Source organism: Phaseolus vulgaris, chromosome 8, assembly GCF_000499845.2.
Source record: "Phaseolus vulgaris cultivar G19833 chromosome 8, P. vulgaris v2.0, whole genome shotgun sequence".
In the NCBI taxonomy this organism is placed as follows: domain Eukaryota; kingdom Viridiplantae; phylum Streptophyta; class Magnoliopsida; order Fabales; family Fabaceae; genus Phaseolus; species Phaseolus vulgaris.
The window spans coordinates 59735529-59756006 of record NC_023752.2 but is presented as its reverse complement, the minus strand read 5'-3'; the positions used below and the strand labels follow the sequence as shown (position 1 = coordinate 59756006).

Sequence of the window (20478 nt, the reverse complement as noted above, 5' to 3'; positions counted from 1 at the left end):
TTGTGCCTCATGCCTCATATTTAACCTAGTTAGATTTGGGCTAAGTGACTTCTCGTTTGGGCGTGATTGGGCTAGTTTAGACAAGTTGGACGAAAACAGGCCCAACGTCTCTAGAGTGATCTCGCCTGAGTGAGATTAAGCTCGCTTGGACGAGATTGGGCTTGCTTGGGTGAGTGTAGGAGCGTTCCAACTTTCCCTGTTTGGCTTTGCTTATTCTTCTTTTGCCCTTTCATCTCAATTTTTCTTTAGAATGCTGAAATTAACACAAATTTGGAAATAAATAGTTCTTATTCAGATTATAATCACAAAATACATAAAAATGTTTAAATTCATAAATTATGGGTTATATTATAGTTATTTTATCAATTAATATCTATAAGTGTCTGTATTTTAATATGCAATATTATTGAAATATAACACTTATTAAAACGGTCATTCCTTTTTTGTTGATTGGTAGTGCCAGGAATTTTTGGACTGAATGGTCATGCCCTTTTTCCAGAAATTTAAGCATAATGATTATGACTTTTTATGTCGATTGGCACGAGGCCAGGATTTTAGGAAGAACGATCATTCCGTTTTTTGTCGACTAGCGATGCCAAAAATTTAGGTAAAACGATCATGTCTTTTTTGTCGACTTATAGTGCCAAGAATTTAGGCAGAACAATAATGTTTTTCTTGTGTAAATTTTGGACTAAACAATCATACCCTTTCTTTCGATTGACGATGCCAGAAATTTAGGCATAACGATTATGCTTTTTTGTCGACTGGCGATGTCAAGAATTTAGGTAGAATGGTCATGTCTTTTTTTTAATCAACTGGTAGTGCCAAGGAATTTTTGGACTTAATGATCATGCCATCTTTTGTCGACTGACGGTGTTAGGAATTTAGGTAGAACAATCATATTTGTTTTACTCGTCTAGTAATGTCAGAAAATTTTGGATCGTACAGTCAAATCCTTTTTTGTTATAAAATGTATAAAGAATAATAATTATATGAAAAAAATAATAAATTTTATCAAAATAAATATTATATCTTCGTATCAAAATATGATCACATTTAATAACACTTATTACTTCCCTGATTTAAGTGTTGAAAAACTACCCTTAAACTTTGTCAAGGATAAGATGAAAAAAAAAAAAAAAACGATTAGGAACTAATATTAAGTAGACTAAAAATTATGTGATAACGAAATGTATCTTTCCTTACCTAGAAGATAACATAAATAATTGAATATGCGTTTATGTTTGTTATCAAAATTATAATATAGTCATTAGAAGTATATATTATGCTTCAAGGGAAATATGCCATTTAACAAAATAGATGTTAAAAAGATTATTAATCACATTTAATAAAAAAAAGGAAGAGCTCAGATGTGTCACGAGTCGTCTGAAACATCAGAGGAATGTGATAGACCCATCCATCACCGTGGACACAGATTCGTCATAGCTAATGAATGCACCAGCCGGGAATCGAACCCGGGTCTGTACCGTGGCAGGGTACTATTCTACCACTAGACCACTGGTGCTTGTTGTTTGAAAGTGTTTCAACAGATCTTTGAAGCTAACTTTCATTGATATTGTGAAGTGTCCTCATTTCTTTTAAAATTATATTATTTATAAAAATTATTTATAGGTAAGATTTTCACGAATAACATTCTGTTTAGTGAGAACCATTTTGCTTAAACGAAAATAAAAAAAATTATATCATATAAACTTTAACAAATATTAAAATATATTCTTAAATAATGTCCGAGTTTGTATTCATAAATATAATAGGAGTATCTATTCATTTTGGTTGATGATAACTATTTTTCAATGTACAGAATTAAAACAAATTTCGTAATATTTAATTAAAAACTGATAACCCATGAATATGAAATGCTTTTTGAATGCTAAAAGCATTAATTAATTTATAATAGAGGGATTGGTGAGTTTGAAAAATAAAATAAAAAATTGATAAGAGAAACGGCATTGTAGTGGTAGTAGCATTGGTATCAACAACAAGGGAAGTTTTGTAGCAGAGGAGGTACACGCACAAAGGAATGAACGGTCACGATGGCTTGTTCTGTGTCTGTAATGGAGTGAATGAGTGGTGTTGGATGCATCTGCATGGGGATCCATGATTTGGAAAGAAACCAAAGAAGTAGGAACAACCTCGCGTGCATATTATTTCTTTATCATCTCATTGTTTTCTTCAAAATTTGGAACCCACTTTTACTTCATTGTTGGTACTGGTTTTGGCGTGTCTCTTCCTGCACTGCAAGTACATTTACACGCACACCTTTTCTCTCTCTCCATTCTCTGAAGAAAATCTTTCAGTCTTTTGAAACAGGACAGATTAAGATTCCCTTTCCTGCTTCTCACCCCTTTCCCGAACACCCAAAATAATCATAAAATAACGTAGTCATAATGAATAAACAATCACTTTCTCGCGTTTCTCACAAACCCAACACTAACACACACGTATGAATGTGTATTCACTCCAGTTTCAAACTTTCAAATGTCAGACACACAGAAGATGGTGCCAACCACCACTGAACTCCAACCGATAGAACTTGCTATCTTGTACTGTTCATCACTGTTCCTCCAACTGCACTTCCACTTTCTGGTTAGATTTTGGCTTTGTCTTCCTGTTTTCCTTTGAAACTCAAATGGGTTTTGGCTCTTTTATCCGGGGTGTTTTTTTTTTTTATTGTGTTTTGCTGTGAAGTTTAAATATAATAATGTGTTTTTTCGGTGTTGAAGTGTGTCTTGGGAAACATTTAGGCTTTACATTTGCTATATAAAATTTTTAAGTAAACAATTTTTTAGTACAATTTTAAATCTGGGATCCTACTTGCCACCACTACCAGGTGTTTGTGCCTGGAATCTTGGCTCTGTCTGAGTTATTAGGTGTGTGCAATGTGGTTAGAAAACCGCACTTCATCCAACGCGCTTTGAGTGAGTGTTTTGCTTCTTCTTTTTATCTGGATTCGGTTAAGTGCTTACTTGTTTGTTGAAGCAAGGATCGCTGTTGGATCTATTTGTGTGAGCTCAAGGTTTGATCTTTGTTACCATGGAATGCTCAGATACTAAGCCAGTGAAACTCAACTCAAATAATATATCAGAAATGGTCTGCAAGTTTGCCAAAGTTTGTAGATTGAAGTCTATTGGAGTGTTTTCCTCTGAAATCCCCAATCTCCCTCATTTGCACAGACCCACTTGCAATGAGACTCCTATGAGTGAAAACAGTAATGAAGAGAGCAAATGCTATCACCAGAAAGTGCATCCCCACCCCATTGAAGTGCCAGCCAAAGAGGAGGGTTGTGCTGGTTTGGAGGTCACGAGGAAGATATTTGAGGCTGTTTCAGCACTGAAATTGGCATACCTTCAGCTTCAGCAGGCGCATATCCCCTATGACCCTCCGAAAATAGTTGCTGCTGATGACCTGGTTGTTGCTGAGCTTGAGAAGATTTGCAAGTTCAAGCGCGAATACTCACTGAAGCATTGCAAGAAAGCAAGGTTCAATGCCTCTCGTTCTGCTCCCTTGATGCCTCAAATTGTGGCCAAGAAAGCATTGTTGGGGAAGCTTAAGTCTCAAAACAGTGCCAAAGATTCCGAGATTTTCCGGTTGCAGCGCGAGCTGCTGGATTTGGAGTTAGGGAATAAAAATCTCACTGATAAGATCAATCAGATAAGTTTGGAGAAAAGTAGAGCAGGCGTTTTGAGTGTTACTGAGTTTCAGGATGTCTTCAAGGCTGCGTCAAAGTCCATTCATGATTTTGCAAAACCAATGATTAGCTTGATGAAAGCTTCAGGATGGGACCTTGATAGGGCTGCAAGTTCTATTGAGAATGGTGTTGTTTATTCCAAAAGGTGCGATAAGAAGTATGCTTTTGAGGCCTACATTGCCCGCAGAATGTTTCATGGGGTTGCGTTAACCTCTTGTGATGTGAGTGATATTATGAAGTTTGATGACCCTTTTGATGCACTGATGGGGAATCCGCATTCAGATTTTGCCAAATTTTCTCAAGCAAAATACCTTCTCGTTGTGCATCCCAAAATGGAAGAGTCATTCTTTGGCAATTTGGATCACCGAACGTTTATAATGAGTGGCAAGCACCCTAGAACTGAGTTCTATCAACTGTTTGCTAAGATGGCAAAATGGGTTTGGGTTTTACTTGGATCTGCTCAGTCAATAGATTCTGCAGTAACCCTATTTTCTGTGAACAGAGGAAGTGTTTTCTCCAACTTTTACATGGAATCTGTTGAAGAAGAAAAGGAGAGTGCAATTCTTTCAGATGAAGAAAGAACGACCCACAAAGTTCAGTTTATGATCATGCCAGGGTTTAAATTTGGAAAGACGGTGGTGAAGTCTCGAGTTTATATCTCAAAATATTCAAGCTAAATGGTGGCCTTTTTAACTGGTAATTCAGCTAACAGAACCACATAGTTTTTGTACTAGAGTTATTTGAATGGTACCTTAGCTAGTCAAGATAACCATGACTACTGGGTTATGCTGGAAACTCAACCACCAGCTCTTCGTTGTAATTTTTTCTATTAATTAGAGAACTAATTACTAGTAGTTACAGTGGTCTTAAATTTCCTTACTGCTCTGTATTTTCCTTTTTAACCTTTCAAATTTCTCTATAAACTGTAAGTAGGTGTTCAAGTAAGACTACTTTTCTTGAATGTTCTATTTTCTGGTCATCACTCATCGGTGGTGAAACATGTTACTCTTGGCTTTTTAATTACCCTTTCCCCCAAAGAAACCAGGTATTAGTTTATGGACAAAACTTAGAAATATTCTCTTAGATGTTTTTTATTGTTTTTGAATTGGAGTTTTACCTCGCAACCTATACGGTTCCTTAATGCAACCTTTATTATGTGAATCATTGAGGTGAAACTTTGATTGGATAACAACACCAAGATACGTAAGGAAATGTGTCTATGCTTTGCCCTTAATTTATATCTTTCCAAACTGTAGTTGATGGTTTAATCTTTTGTAAGGAGGCTTATTTGCTTTACTCATGTATGTGACAATATGCTGTTATTGGTATATTTAGGATCATAATGTGTCTTTCATCAAAACTGAGATAAATAAGTCAAGAAAGATGGACCATTTCATAAAAGGTTTCATATAAACTACTACACTCATAGATTGCACACATCCAATTTTGTGGGAACACCAATTGAAAATTAATAAATGAATATCTATTTACTCTCGCACTCTCTCCTCATGCCTTCACTGGGAACTGTTACCATCGCCACTGTCAGGAGAAAACAAGTCCCTGCAAAGCTCTCCATAAAATCTACTAACCAAATCAATGTAGACAGGACACTTAAGGTTCTTCCAACAATACAAAAGTTCCTCCACATCCATCAAGTCCCTCGTCTTCCCTTCTTCCACAATCATCTCCACCAAATAGTTCTCAAAACTCTTGCAGGCATTTTCCACCTCTTGCCTCGAACCTTCTTCACTTTTCTCCACATCACAAGCCTTTGCGCAAGCCGGTGTAAGTGGCGAGGGAAAGAGTGGAGTTTCATGAACATTGGAGGGACTCCTGAGTCCTGGCACCGAGTCCATGTGCTTAGATTTCTTTGGAGAACGAAACACTGATTGCAACAAAGAAGACATAGTTAGTCTTTTAGTGAAGGCCTTAGGGAATGTGAACTTATGAGCACGGAACTTGAGAGCTCCTATAAATACAGGCTTCTTGGGTTTAACTCTGAAGAAGAATAGTAGTCTTTTGCATGGCTTGAGAAGCTTGGATTTAAAGACACCCAATGCTTTCCCTTTCATCTCTAAGAAGCAAGAGAGGAGTGTTGTTGAAGAAAGTAGAGTGCTTTAGTGCACTACCATAGGATGGTGGCTTTGTCGCTTGTGATTACTTGTAGGTGGATGTTATGTTTGTTGGAACCTAAGCTGTTGTTAAACTCGGAGAGAATGAGGTTGTGATGTTGGTTAGGGAGAGAGGAGAAGTCTATTGGTGTGTTGAGAGGGTGTGAGGTCTTAAACAAGTAGTGCTTATTGAAATGTTAGTTGGTGTGTGTGGCTTTCACGTCTTTGGATAGAAATGTCATAGCAGTACACAACATACGCGTTAAGGGAATGAAGCAGTGCTGTCTTTAGCTGTACTAGGAACATTCATTTGAGAGAGAAAAACATTTTATTTATCTTCATGCTCATTCTAATCTCTCTCATGTACAGTGTTTCAACAATGAATATAGTAGGATAATATGCACAAAACATGGGAAAATTGTGTTAACAAGATATATTGGTTTAATTAGAAATATTGTAAAAAATATTGAACAAATGCAGTTGTGGTTGTAATGATATGTTATAGGAAAGGAGATTAGGTGATAGATTATTAGAGTTAGTGGAGTTGGTGGTAAAGGGAATTTCGGCTTGTCGCCAGTGTTGTCTCTTATTTTATTTCCCAGCCATTTTGTTGATCGCTGAACAAAAAATATAGAATAGGGAAATTATTATATGTAACAAACGCTACTTCTTAGGACTTTTGGAAATTAGTAAAAGGTTAACTATGCTGAAAACACGAAATTATCAAATTGGAACCATTTACAGACTGTTTCTTCCTGCACCTCCATATCTTCTCCAGGCATCTCCATACACAACATGAAAATACATTTTTATTTTTCTTGTGTCACTCCCATAGAATAACTTCTGGATTATGTAATCCGGAAACACATTTGAAAAAAGACTTCCGGATTACTTTGTCCGGAAGCTAATTACTAATTTAAAAAATGACTTTTGAATTATGTAATCCAAAATATTACAGAGGAGCATTTTTAGAAATACGAAAATCTATGAAGGTGAGAGAAGAAGGTATGGAAGTGCAGGAAGAACCAGCCCCATTTACAATCTTATTGGGCTTGAAATAAACTGTTAAAGGATTCTGCTATTGCGACCCCATAGGTCAAGTAAAAGACCATTTTGTCCTTAAAAATACATTCTGGATTCTACTATCTGAAAATGTTGTTTTTTTCCTATTTACATCTCCTAGATTATATACTGAATTATACCATCTGAGATATGTTTTTTTCTTTAAAAAAGTTATTCCGAATTACAAAATCTGGATTCAAAAATACTTTCTGGATTTTGTAATATAGAAATATACTTCGGATTCTATAATCGTATTTTTTTTTTAAAGAAACTCAATTTGGATTATAGAATCTGGAAATACCTTCCAGATCCTATAGTGGAGTTTTTACGATGAAAAATATTAATAGAATAAAAAATATTTTTTATTTTAAAAAGTATAGAGATGCGACAAGAATTTATGGACGTGTAGGAAGAAATAGCCTGAATACGACAAGAATTTATGGACGTGTAGGAAGAAATAGGCTGAATAGCATTGCAAGCTCCGGGTAGGCTTCTTAGCCCAACAAGGATTAGTGATAGTAATTAACTACTCCAATGAATAATTTCTTTGGACAAAAGAATATTATGTACACAATTATTCTGAGGTAGATTCTCCCTGCACCATATCATTTTGGACAACACCCAATATACACACTGAAAAAGATCAAAATATCCTTAATGAAATGAAAATAAGGGTTTAGGTAAAATGTGCACTCAACCCACATCCAACCCACCCAGCAGCCTTGCACCCTTAATTTTTCGGTGGTCAATGTGAGGCAGCGCACAGAAGCTTGGAAAAACTTAAACACAGAGCAACCCAAGCACCTCCATTCTTATTCTTGTCGTGACTGTTTGCAGCAATGGAACTCGAAAAGAGCAGAGGCACCGCGACGACATCAATTGAAGTCACCGGACATTCTTCTCTTTTTACACTTTCAAGATAAAAGTGCGGAACTCACTGGCAACCTCAAAACTTACCTTTTGCGATTTGTCTCCTTCTCTGGCGGCTTCGCTGGTGGCTTCAATCCTTTTCCGATGATTTCATCTCCTTCTCCGGTGGCTTCATTTGCTGTCGTCACAGTGTCTCAATGTTGCTTCGAGTTCCGGCAGTCACAGTGACGACAAGAATAAAAATGAAGGGTGCGAGGCTACTGGGTGAGTTGGGTGTGGGTTGGGTGCATATATTATCTAAACTCTAATTTTCATTTCATTAAGAATATTTTAGTCTTTTTTTTGTGTACATTAGGTGCAGTCCAAAATGATATGGTGCAGGGAGAATCTGCCTTATTCGGACTCTTGTTTAATAATATAAAGGGTGTTTCTTCCTGCACTCCCTTAAATTTCTTCCTGCACCCCATCAATTTCAGAAATAAAATTCCAAAACCTAAAATAATTGTTTTAGATTATGGAAGGTAAAATAACTGTTCTGGAAATGTTATTTTGGGGAAAAAAATTATCTTCTACATTTTCATTTATGGAATTGACTTTTATGTTATAAAAATTAAATTTTAAAATTAATGAGTTGCAGAAAAAATTTGATGGGTGCAAGAAGAAGGACACTAATAAAAAATACAAAATTATCTCTTTCAACTTTTATATATATATATATATATATATATTACAATTTTTTTAATTAAATTTTTAATTTTTTATGCTGTCCCACAAGCCATCTTTTGAACTTACATTATTTAAAATTTAAAATGGTACAAGTCGGGATGCACCATACCCTGTTGCCACCTCTAGATAATATGGCCTAGAAAATATTCAATAAGCTTTTTTCATTTTCACACTTAATTATAAAAATGCCATGTTTGATTTGATTTCTTTACTTTAAAGGTTTGCATGAAAGTATTCAAAAGTAAATAGTTGGTTTTTACCATTTAAAGTACACATTTTAAAATAGAAAATAAAGAAAAGATAACTATTTTTGAAGCAAAATAAAAGAAGGAAATGTTTTTCAAAGCAGATGAGTTATATTTTAGACCATTGACTGAAATTTATTGTATGACAGGAAAATTACGAACTGAAAATTTAGTTTCTTTTATATTATAGAATCAAATAGTAATTAATTTTTAGAGTGTTACTATAATCTAATTAAATATCCCACCTTCCTAAACTACATGCACATATTGGGTCTGTAAGAGATGAACATAGACATGAAATGATGCAGCTACTTTCATTACAAAAACCAGAAGAATGAAAGAATTTGAGAGATGGGGGTTGTGGATAAAAAGGCACAGAATGCCATCATTGATAAAGCCAAGAATTGAGGGATAAATGAGTGAGGAGAGCACCAATAACACAAATGGTTGTCTTGTCATGATTAGCTGTTGAAGGTCAAACATATATACACCCCAGACAGAGCGTGGAGAAGCAGATCATGAGATTCAATCCTTCAACTCCCACCAAAAAACTTAATATTGCTACTCACTCACTCACAAACACAAAGGAAACAAATAAATATGCGTAAGCAAACAAGAAAGCAATGTTGTTGCATAGTAATCACTGATGCAAAGTGTGTAGAGACTTCAACCTCCCACGTCCAACAATATTAGTCACATAATGAATCATACATACACACTTTTACCATGCAACTTTTTAACATACCACGTATCTTGTAATTAAGTACTATGTTTCTTTGCTTGGTATCAATTACTTATAATCTAACCATTTCCAGCTTAGTAGAAATTAGTACATTCTGTGCATCTCTTTTTCATAATGATGAATAGTGTGCTTTACGGAATGTTTCTTATACAACTAATATTGCAGTTGTTATAATAGAATTGATAGCTTAGACGAGCGTGAATATATAAAACCAATAATGTTGTAGTAATAGAAACAGTACGAGCTTTGTGCATGTTTGCTGGTAAGCAATGATGAGAGAAAGTAATTTGGTGGACAAACCTGGTCCCCTTGCTTTCATGCTGGGCACTTTTGGACCACCAATTGCAACTTTCTTCTTTTTCTCCTGTTATAAACCAACCTTTCTTCCTTTATTCATCTTCCATTTCATCTTGTATCAATTGGAAACACATCTGAGGCATCAAATAAGAGAAACTTGAGAGCTAGTGTGTGTTTGTGTCATATCTCTGATGGGGAACAACAGGTTTAAGTTGTCAGATATGATGCCAAATGCTTGGTTTTACAAGCTCAAAGATATGAGCAGATCAAGAAAGAGAAATGGTTCTCATGTTATGAAGAGTAAAGTATCTTCACCAACATCTCAAAGGTCGCTGCCAAGATATTCACACTATTTCTCCTCTGAGCCAATCAGAGCTGGTAAGCTATACAACACTCCCATTCACACCAGAGACTTGGACATGCCATTCACTGATTCACCTAGAAGGTCAGCCAAGAGAAGGACAAGGAGAAAAACCATTTACAAGCCTTCTCCCACTGTTGTTTCTTCGTCTTTCATACCAACTTCCAACTACGACTCCACTAATCATTGGATCAAACCATACCAAGTTCAGTCACCAGATTATGATGTGTCTACAGTTGAAAGCTCTTCTGAATCTGATCTCCATGAATATGCCTATTCTGAGTCTGAATGTGACAGTTTTCCTGTTCCTGATTTACTTAATGGAATGGCCTCTAATGGCAGCTGCAGAGTTAGCTCTTCCACTAATGACATCATCATTGACATGAACAACGAGTCCTTCCTTGGGAACTCTGAAAACCAAGATGGGTTTGATGCAATTTCACAGCTAGGTCTTGCTCCAATATTGACGAAGCCAGTGAAGTTTGATGACAAGGTCATTGAAGCCAATGAGTTGAGAAGTTCAACTGAATGGGATGAGCTGCAGGATGATCAGTCTTTCTCAATTGAAATTAACCAAGAGGAAGGCAATAGAACTCAAAGGAGGAGAAAAAGCAGTCATAGAAAGCCCTTCACTAATTCTTCTGGCATAAGGCTTAGAATCAATTCTCCAAAACTTGCTAGCAGAAAAATTCAAGCCTGTGCAAGAAGGAGTGTGTCATCCACTGCAAGCAGAGCTTCAAGGGGTACAAGCTTTCCCGATGGCTTTGCTGTTGTGAAGTCCTCATTTGATCCACAGAGTGACTTCAGGGAGTCAATGGTGGAGATGATTGTGGAGAACAACATCCGAGCATCGAAAGATTTGGAGGACCTACTTGCCTGCTACCTTTCCCTCAATTCAAGTGAATACCATGATCTCATTGTTAAAGCATTTGAGCAAATTTGGTTTGACTTGGCTCAACTTAGAATGTAAAGATCTTATTGCTATCCAATGCATGTTTATAGTCTTGTAACTATCACCACTCTTTTGATCAACTTCTGTTCTGAACTATTAGGATGCCAAATTTGGTATCCTCAAACAAAAAATGTCCTCAAGTTTTGACAACCTGGAATAGCCAGGAAACATTGAATTTATCTTAAGAATCAATTACTTTTCTTGCATGTTTTTTTTTAAAAAAATTTCCATGCAATGTGATAAATATATATCTAGCTGCTGATGAGTGCAAACTAATGGCTAAAAACACTTGCGGAAATCGCCACTTCCTTATCAATGTAGTCACTATTTGAGTTGTTTCTGATCTTGCATGTTATCAAATATCAAGTAAATGCCCCTCTTTGAATCTCTAAGCATTTAAATATATCTTGATTGAGTAATAGAATATCTGAAATGCAAAAACAGCTGGTGCAGTCCAGATCTCTAGTTATTTTCTGCAACCTAGCGTACCAGACTGCACAAACAGAACAACAAAATGCTATAAATAGCTCTATATATCTCTAGTTGTGTTGTTTTGACAACAAATCAGTGCAGTTGTGGCAAAGTCAGTTTTGCAGCATAGAGAAGTTACACATGAAAAAACAAAATGGACCAAGTGTTTCTTCAGATAAAAATATATAATCATAGCGCTCTAAGAAATACGTAGTAAATTCAAATTCTTTCTAGAAGAGTCATTCATTGTATAGGAAATTTGTGACACAGAATCTGTGAAGCAGATTCTCGTTTCCTTTTCACAATGGTGTTGAAAGTTGGGAGTTGTAACAGATAGAAGCGATCATACAGTCATGGTTGATAATATGTCATGAATCAGAATGGTCAACCTTGTCAATCAGAACATTGGAATTGGATATATGAAATGCACTAGATCACATTGCAATGCTGTTGGCAATTCTGCACCTTGAATAGAAAGATCTTGTAAGAAGATACATAATTATTGTCTTTAGCCTTCCCTTGCACCAGGGTCAAATATAATGGCTAGAAGGGTATGCAAAATATGTGGAACATGAAGTTAACAATAAAGGTGAAGAAATACTCATGTCAAAGTAGGTGGGGTTTAATTGGAGAAGTTAATACACCTCTAAACTACTGGCAACAATGCACCCTCTTCTAAAACATCATTATTCAACAGCAATCTACCAGTATAAAGCTTCAGGATCAAGGGACATATAATTAGCACTAAAGTTAGGTTCAAATTTGCATATATCTACAATCATAGCTTTGAAAATAACGCCATGCTGCATCTAACAACAAATGAGACAGGCAATGGTGATACACCTACACACCTGTCAAAAATGGGGTCCATCATTATCAACCTTGTTTCCTTTTTATGAACCTCATTTTACCAGAACTGAATTCTTAATTAGTACACAGATAAAAATGTTCAAAGGAATGATGCCACACTTTGGATCCAAAATTCATGATTCATAATGTTTAGTTTCTCGATCCAAGTGTTATAACGTCTACTGTGAAATTAGTTTGAAATCAATCAAGTTATCTCATTTTTAAAATGTTTTTCCAATTTTGTTTCTTACTTGATTCTCTTTTCTTAATTTATTCTCTAATTTTATCTTTTTTCATTTCTTCTTCAAAACCAAAGAAAGTCCTAGAGAAATATCTTGCTAGCATTCACTAAAATTATCTGAAAACATCCTCCTGTGACTTAGAAATTGTCAATTTTATTTCCATTTTTCATAAGAAAATTCTAAATTGAGTACTTTTATTTGAAACTCTCTCCTTTAATTAGTATTTATGTATGATTAATTGGACAAATTTGAGTATCAAATGTGGCATAAAACATAAAAATTGATTGCTATGGAAGAATGCCAACAAATAAACTACACATGACCTGAGTTAAAATTTTTTTAGCAACATGGCCCCTTAATCTTTATAACTGAGAACAAAGTACTCACATATATTTGACAGCATGCAAATGAATGGTCAAAAAATGAGAAAGCAAGGTAAAAGAAAAACACTGACTGCACCACTTAGTTTTCATCTACAGAACAGAAATAGTACAACACGTTGGACCAGCATCCTAAGAAGACTTTTCATCTATTTTTGCTTAGCACGCTCCAGGTACATCTATACACTTAATCACATTCATCTGAACCTAAATCCCCAAACACTGCAATTATTTTTACCTATTCTGGTGGCCAAACTTTAATATTGACATTTCCTGCGTTGGAAGTCTGATAAATGAACCCAATATTTAATCAACCAGATAATTTCTCAACCTTATATAACACAAAAGGCTATGCATTACATTTATTTATTTTTCATTGTTCAAGAGACACATCTAAATGTTTTCATCTCTTACTTTTTTCCCCCTTGCCCCTCCTTGGAGAGTTCTCATTTGGAGCAGCAGATACATGATGTGACCTTTTTGTGGTAACATCACAAGGTGCCTGAAATCCAATATTTTCCACAGCACCAACTGTATTGAACAACCTTCTTTTGTTGACCTCCTCAACCAGTGATCGGTGTAACAGTTGGCTCCTTATATCAATCAATGACCTGTTCCTTGTTAATCTGTGATTATTCATCATCATCTTACTTCTACTGGTAAAAGGAACCTGTGATCCTGCCATGAGTTTATATTGGTTGAAATTGCTCAAGTCTTCGCCAGGGGAAACCTTTTTGCCCTTGCTGTGACTCTTTATGATGGGAAGTTTATCTTTTCTCAAAGAAGGCAGATTGTACTGATCTTGATGATCATCCACAGAAGAGTAATTCAAGTTGGAATATGTCCCCTGTGAAGAGCATCGTGAACTAGTATCGTCATGCGAATCATCTGCAACAATAGTTTCTCATGTTACTATAGTTAAACCATTATGATTGAAGTAAAATCCTATGAAGCCATGTACTTGTTCCAACAAGGATACGTTAATGTAATTTTTTTTTTTTAAATTACATAAATATATGATTGAACGTATACTATATAAATTTATAGCTACATACATTTCCTAGGCCTGTCTAAATATATTACTTCCCCTGTGAACAAGTCAATAGATTACATATTTTTCCAAAAAGCATCAATAATTCTATCCAAAAGAAGCCTACTATATAATATAGCTTTAGTTGACTAAAACAAAACAAAAAATCAGCTTTAAAAAACCAGAGGAGTAGATAAAGTCATACACGAGTTTAGTCCCTATCTAAGTATCAGAGTTGTATCATAAATATATGAGACAAATTTCTGGAAAAAATAATAAATTGGGGGCTCTCTGACACGTATTTATGTACATTGTATTTAGGTACAACACCAATTTTAGAGAATTATTTAGTTTTCATAGAAGTAAACTAAAATATTAGATTTTCATTTAGAGTTCCGTTCAAATTTTTCACAAATATTAAAACTGAAACAAGAGGGGAGTAGGTGAAAGACAAGTTATCTGGCTTTCTATACCAGCATACCCTTTCTAAAATATCATTTGTAGGATTTCATAACAACTCCTTGCCCACAATTAAATCTACATGCACCAGTTAACTAGTTATGTCCTAAAGAAATTTGTTATTCCATTTTAATCCTAGCACTCCAAAGAGACCCTATATCCAATTTAGGGAGTGTTTGGAGGAAACTTTTTCGTAAGTAGTTTTATAAAGGAAAATTAATCAAACTTATTTTTTTAATTAAGTAAATAGTTTACACAAAAATAAAAAATTGAATATGATAGAACTTCATAGAAAATAACTCCAAGAAAATGTTTCCATGTAAGCAAATTTTAGCTCTAAGCTTATTTCATTTTTTTTTTGTACTCATTCAAAAGTGCTTGTGAAGAAGATTTATTAAGTATACTAATAGTGAATTGCTAAAGAGGCTTTTTAATAGTCCAAGACCATCCCATATTCATAGTCTTATCAATTTCTGATACATGTAGTTGAAATTTTTAAATTTATAAGAAAAATTTAATAATATTGTTATGTGAAGATTAGTTTCAACCGTAGTAGTCTTAGACAATGGTGATTTAAACTATCTAACATTTCTTCATAGTTTGAAGGTGGTCTACAATTCAATATATGGAGCTATTAAATAAGACATTCACAATATCAGCAAGGAAAAGGACCAAGCAAACATACCATGGAGCCAATAATATCCACTTGACATTTCCTCAGCTTTACTGACAAAATCTGGCATTGATTCTTGGAATGATGAACTTGAAGAGAACGAGCGGAAATGATGATGAGGTGCATCATTGTCATCACAATCATCATCTATGTAACTGAATGTGTGGAAGGCATCTAAACAGCTACTTTGCCTCCTCTGGGGTAGCAGAGCAGATATCTCTCTATCAATCATATTTGCAATCTCAAAAGGTTCCCAATCAGCAATCTCCAACTCTTTCACCATCTCAGTTGCAACATCAATAGGAGTGTCATTGAAAATGTCAAAGGGAAAAAATACATTCCTAGCAGAACCTGCAGAAACAGGCAGCAAACAAAATTTTGTTACTTCAATATGATGATGTTTACTTATAAAGTTTAGCCAATAAAAGACTGAAGTTTATTAACAAAACATATGCAATTGTTTAGCGGTCAAATGGCAAGAAGCATGTACTTTAGAGTCTTAAACAACATTAAGAGAGCTTTCCTTAAAATCAACAAACTAGATATTGTGTTGATAAAACGATCACGAACCATTCTTATCAGAAATTTGTACTTTGAGAAAGATAGTATCATCTTCAGGATTCAGTTTTCCTATCACTTTCATTCCAGTCCTCGGAAGATCATCGTTTAATTGTAGCTTCTCCATCTCAGTGGCATTTAAAAATGGCTTCTGAATTGCATATTTCGTTGCTGATGATGGATCATCAGATGCAAGAAACGGGTCAAGCAACAAATCTTTTGCCGAAGGCCTCTTTTCTGCAGGTAGCAAGCATTTTCCAATAAACCTTTGTGCTTCCATGTCTTCAATGCGGAAAAACGCCATTGGTAGTTTTCCCTGAAATATGAAATATTCTTTTTAAATAAAACACCTAGCTTATACATATCTCCAGAAACTTACACCAGAATCTGAAATTACCGATGTCACTTTCTTGTAGATTTGTGCTGGATTAGAACATTCACTATATGGATATTCAGATGTAAGCATTTCCAACACACACATGCCAAATGAGTACACATCAGCAAGTTCATTGTATTCTTCCTCGTACAATTCTGGTGCCATGAACTCAGGGGTACCTAGCATAAAAGGGGAAAATTTTAGTTGACAAAGACAAATAATAGTGTTTCTTAGTACCGGCTATGTGAAACAGTCATTGGAGCCAAAGGGAGTACCTATGACACTGTGTGCTGATTGGGATCCACGAAGAATTGCAGCAAGTCCCAGGTCACCAATTTTTACTTGTCCAAGATGACCATTGACAAATATGTTATCACATTTAAGGTCCCTGTGGATCACTGGTGGATCATGGCCATGTAGATAAACAAGACCTTGTAAGATTTGCCGAGCCCAATTCTTTATACCTTGTATGCTGACACGCTCATATTTCTTCCTGTATCTGCATGTCCATGAAAATCATCAATTATTTTTTAATGAACTCAGAATTCTCCCACCAGAAGTTAAGGACTAATCATTCAAAAATACTGAAAATAAATCAGTGCATGAAATGTAAATTGCAACTTTATGCTCTTCTATGCTTTCCATATACAAGCATAGATTTGCAAAATACATTTTAACCTCATGATTATATTATCATTTTTTATCACTTATAATTATAAGTTCACATTAGATATGAATTATTAAAAGTTCCAATAGCCTCTTTAATATCAAACATAATCCTTGTGATGACTGTTAGTCATAGGTTGCCCACTTTTTGAAATGAACTCCATAATGGGACTGAGTAATTGGCTAATTTATAGTTGGAAAGGAAGTTAGTTACTCTCTAAGGGACCCTGATGTGAACAATTCTGTGATAAAGTTGAAGGCCCTGTTATCAACATCAATCCAAGAAGTGTAGAATCTTATGATGGACTGATGCTTGAGGGTACTGAGGAGATGAACCTCTGAGTAAAGCCTCTGCAAATCTTCCGGGGTGCGAAGTGCCTCATTGAGTCTGACTTGGTTCCATGCTACCTCAATTCCAAGAACCTCATCAATTGCTTTGTACACAGTCTTCATTGCCCCTTTTCCAAGAACATCTCCAAACTAATAATAACAAACAACTTGTCTCAATCATTTATAACTGATAACACATAACTTTATAGACACAGTATTTCCTCTGCATAATTTTATACAATTACGTGATTATCTACCGAAGTCAAATAATAACTAAATAGTACTCATGGTTTAATAGATTCATACAAAACTAATAAACCCATACTTATTATAATACACAAAAGCAAGGCGTGGAATATATTTTTAACCCTAGGCATAGCAAAAGTAATAACCTAATTCAAACAAACATAACAAATGGCTAAAGAAATGGAATGAAACACAGAGAAAGATAAAACAGGGGATTAGAACTTACCCTGCCATAGCGACCAGTTGGGTCGGTTTCCACATAACAATGTTGTGCCATGCTTGATTGTTTATCTATATGTACTAACTTGACAACGGCCTCTTATATTTGTTGAAAAACTATATCTTGTGCCCTGCAGCTTACTTTGTGCAGAGAAGAAGAAAGGGATAAAAAATATATAAAAGCAGAACAAAATTGGCTTATGATGGTATTATCCTAGATTCGAGGCTTTCCTTCATGATTTACGTGAGAGAACACCCCAAAAAATAGCCAGAAAAGTGTAGAATAGTCAATGCTCTGCATGATTTTGCCCATTTTCAGAACCGTACATGTTAAGTGGTTATAGTCCTTAGCAACCATTTGATTTTTCTAGTTTCTGTTCTATTTGAAAACGAAAGTTGCAGGTGTGAGAAAGTGGGGCAAGGTGTGAGTGATTGGATGGGAGAATAAGGAGGTACTATTTAACAAGGAAGGTGACAGGTTGGTGTGAGTACTCCTTTTGGTGCAGGGGACTTGTGGCAGATAAGGGTTGAGCGCAGGGTCAGTTTTGGGCATTCACAAGCCACAAAGAATGGCTAGCATAGATAAGAGAAAGCACTAAGACACGGAACTTGAAGAATCTGTGGACCCCCTTTGGTGTAATCATTGGTGGGTAACAGGGGAAGGGCAATAACACAGAGCAAGAACTTGAAAAACAGAGTGGGATGATGCAGAGAGGGAAGAATTACAAAGAAGGGATGAAGTTGTGAAGGTGAGGATTTGGTGTGCTTTGAGGGTTTGTAGAGTAAATTTATAATGAATAATGGTTGGTGAAAAATGGGGTTATAATACTAATGATAGTGATGAAGAGAGTAAAAAAACAGAGCATGAAATGAGGCTCATTTGAATTACTTGGCAGTGACAACATTGTCACTGACTGGAGAAAGACAACTTCTAAAGTTTCTCTTAATTTTGACTTTATTTATTTGTATTTCATATATAATGTTAGGGTATAATTATACATCTTTTATTCATGTTCAATTATATTAATTTAATTTAATACAAATTTTTGTAATGTTTTAATGTTTCTTTAAATATAATATGTTGTTTATATTCCATTCAATCAACTCCCTAAAATGGATTATTGGCGAAAGATTTAAATAGGAAGCAGAAGATCTTAAATTTTACTCTTGCTAAAAATCTGTGTAAAGAAGTTTGAAAAAGGTATATATTTGAAATATGTGTGTATGGAACTATTTGAAATATTTTCTAAATTTTACTATTAACATGTATTTTTTTAATTTTATTACATGAATAAAATCATTCAGAAATTTTATTTTCAGTTTTTACACTTTGTTACGTTTTACTTTTTTTCCTTTAATTTAAGAGTCGTGTTTTTATTTTATTTTATTTTATTTGTCTTCATTTCTTTCATTTTTTTCATTCTCTATTTTTAACTCTTTTATTTAATTAAAAACTTAGAGAGAAAAAATACAAATTTCAAAATTAATGAGTGGAATGTGGAATAATATTGCCCCACCAAACTATTCTCTCTCCCTACTCCTATTCCATCACACTTTTATGGTAGGTGTAGTGTGTGTCACTCTGTAATTCATTTTCTCATGTTTTAGTGTGAAGTGAGTGGCAAAATTCTAATTTAACACATGATCAAATATGTTTTTGTTTTTGTTTATGCAAAATAGTAAAAGAAAAATTCAAATGATTTTTTTTTTTTATAAAAGTTTTTATGTTAGATATTATTATGCAACTTGACATCTCAACTAACTGACACCTTAAGTAACAATAATCGTCTGTCATCACATAAAAAAAAAAAGTTCTATAAAATGTAATTCTTAGTAATATATAAGAATGATTAACAATTTATGTAGTTATTAGATTATTTACGGTCATTCTTAATGGCATGTAACATTGAGTATGTGATGTTATAGTGAGATATGATATTTTTTTGCGAACTTTATTTTAAAATTAATTAGGGAGCAAAGATGACAAATTAAAATTTTAGAAAGATAAAAATATAAAACAAAATTTACTCATTTTATAAGCACCATAAAAAAATATTGCAAATTAAAAAAAAACGCTTGAAATATCAAAACTAAAATCATAAAAATATATTCGAGCATATGCTTTTGAATAGTCATAGGTGGTGGCGTTTGAATCTCACTCTTTGATTCTGTCAACGTTATTCGCGTAAAGGCAGAGTTACGCTATGGTTGGGAATATTGTTTATTTTCTTTTTACTACTTTTATTAATTTTATAATTTAACTATCATTTCGTAAACTAATTATTTCCTTTTATTGGTGATATTTTAAAAAAAATCAAGTTGTATTATGTATAGAAACAAAAGTTGTGTTTCATTAAAGATAAAAGTTGGAAGATTATAGTTGTCACTGGTATATTTCTAAACTTAAAATTAGAAATATAGATAAGTAATAGATTTAATATATTTTTAGTTTATGTGAATATAATTTTAATTTTATGATATTTTTTAACTGTGTTTTTTTAAATTTTTACCCCTAACTATATGTAGTTAAAAGTTAGAAATAAAAAATATAATTAAGATATAAATATTTCAAATTAAGAAATTTATTTATCGAAAAAATATGATTATATTAATTTACAATATTTTTATTACATTAATCGATGTTTTTTTTATTTTTAGCTTAAAACTAATCATGAGTTATAACAAGGACTAAAAAACAATTATAAAATCAATGAACTTTAAAACTAACAATTACAAAATCGAAGAAATTTAAAACTAAAAAATGTTTTTGTACGGATTAAAAGAGACAAATTATATTAATGTCATCGCATTGAGATAAAAACAAATTAAAAATTAGTTAGAAAATAAAATCAAAAGTTTTTTTTGTCTTTTTTATTATATAGACATTGATTAAGAAAATGGGTG

The 20478-nt window shown here is 34.1% G+C and overlaps 3 protein-coding genes, 2 non-coding genes and 1 pseudogene across 6 annotated transcripts; 2 read left to right on the top strand and 4 right to left on the bottom strand.

Moving 5' to 3' along the window:
* Positions 1-1362: 1362 nt before the first annotated feature.
* On the bottom strand, positions 1363-1449 carry LOC137827335 (small nucleolar RNA snoR114). Its single transcript, XR_011083726.1, has one exon. It is a non-coding gene; the product is annotated as a small nucleolar RNA snoR114 (small nucleolar RNA).
* Positions 1450-1454: 5 nt separating this feature from the next.
* Positions 1455-1525, bottom strand: TRNAG-GCC (transfer RNA glycine (anticodon GCC)). The gene has a single exon. It is a non-coding gene; the product is annotated as a tRNA-Gly (tRNA).
* Positions 1526-2216: 691 nt separating this feature from the next.
* LOC137826571 (protein GRAVITROPIC IN THE LIGHT 1-like) lies at positions 2217-4588 on the top strand (annotated as a pseudogene).
* Positions 4589-5075: 487 nt separating this feature from the next.
* On the bottom strand, positions 5076-5961 carry LOC137823985 (transcription repressor OFP17-like). The gene has a single exon (XM_068629391.1). The coding sequence runs from the start codon at positions 5779-5781 to the stop codon at positions 5224-5226; it is 558 nt and encodes a 185-aa protein (XP_068485492.1). The 5' UTR covers positions 5782-5961; the 3' UTR covers positions 5076-5223.
* A 3882-nt stretch (positions 5962-9843) lies between these two features.
* LOC137823984 (transcription repressor OFP2-like) lies at positions 9844-11136 on the top strand. The gene has a single exon (XM_068629390.1). The coding sequence runs from the start codon at positions 9954-9956 to the stop codon at positions 11091-11093; it is 1140 nt and encodes a 379-aa protein (XP_068485491.1). The 5' UTR covers positions 9844-9953; the 3' UTR covers positions 11094-11136.
* Positions 11137-13073: 1937 nt separating this feature from the next.
* On the bottom strand, positions 13074-18490 carry LOC137823983 (probable serine/threonine-protein kinase WNK4). Of its 2 annotated transcripts, none has more exons than XM_068629387.1 (7): positions 17582-18490; positions 16994-17259; positions 16389-16612; positions 16135-16292; positions 15750-16053; positions 15192-15530; positions 13074-13905 (listed from the first exon to the last, which is right to left on the bottom strand). In XM_068629387.1, the coding sequence occupies exons 1-7, from the start codon at positions 17630-17632 to the stop codon at positions 13421-13423; spliced, it is 1827 nt and encodes a 608-aa protein (XP_068485488.1). In that variant the 5' UTR covers positions 17633-18490; the 3' UTR covers positions 13074-13420. The 2 variants fall into 2 exon arrangements, with proteins under 2 accessions (XP_068485488.1, XP_068485489.1); XM_068629388.1 differs by having other exon boundaries at positions 17116-17259; positions 17582-18338.
* Between the last annotated feature and the right edge of the window lie 1988 nt (positions 18491-20478).

Coding starts and splice junctions, on each gene's coding strand:
- LOC137823983 (XM_068629387.1), bottom strand. CDS start 17,632: ATGGCACAACATTGTTATGTGGAAACCGACCCAACTGGTCGCTATGGC. Junction 17,260..17,581: donor CAACTGGTCGCTATGGCAGG/GTAAGTTCTAAT, acceptor TGTTATTATTAG/TTTGGAGATGTTCTTGGAAA. Junction 15,531..15,749: donor ACAAATTTCTGATAAGAATG/GTTCGTGATCGT, acceptor CTGTTTCTGCAG/GTTCTGCTAGGAATGTATTT.
- LOC137823985 (XM_068629391.1), bottom strand. CDS start 5,781: ATGAAAGGGAAAGCATTGGGTGTCTTTAAATCCAAGCTTCTCAAGCCA.
- LOC137823984 (XM_068629390.1), top strand. CDS start 9,954: ATGGGGAACAACAGGTTTAAGTTGTCAGATATGATGCCAAATGCTTGG.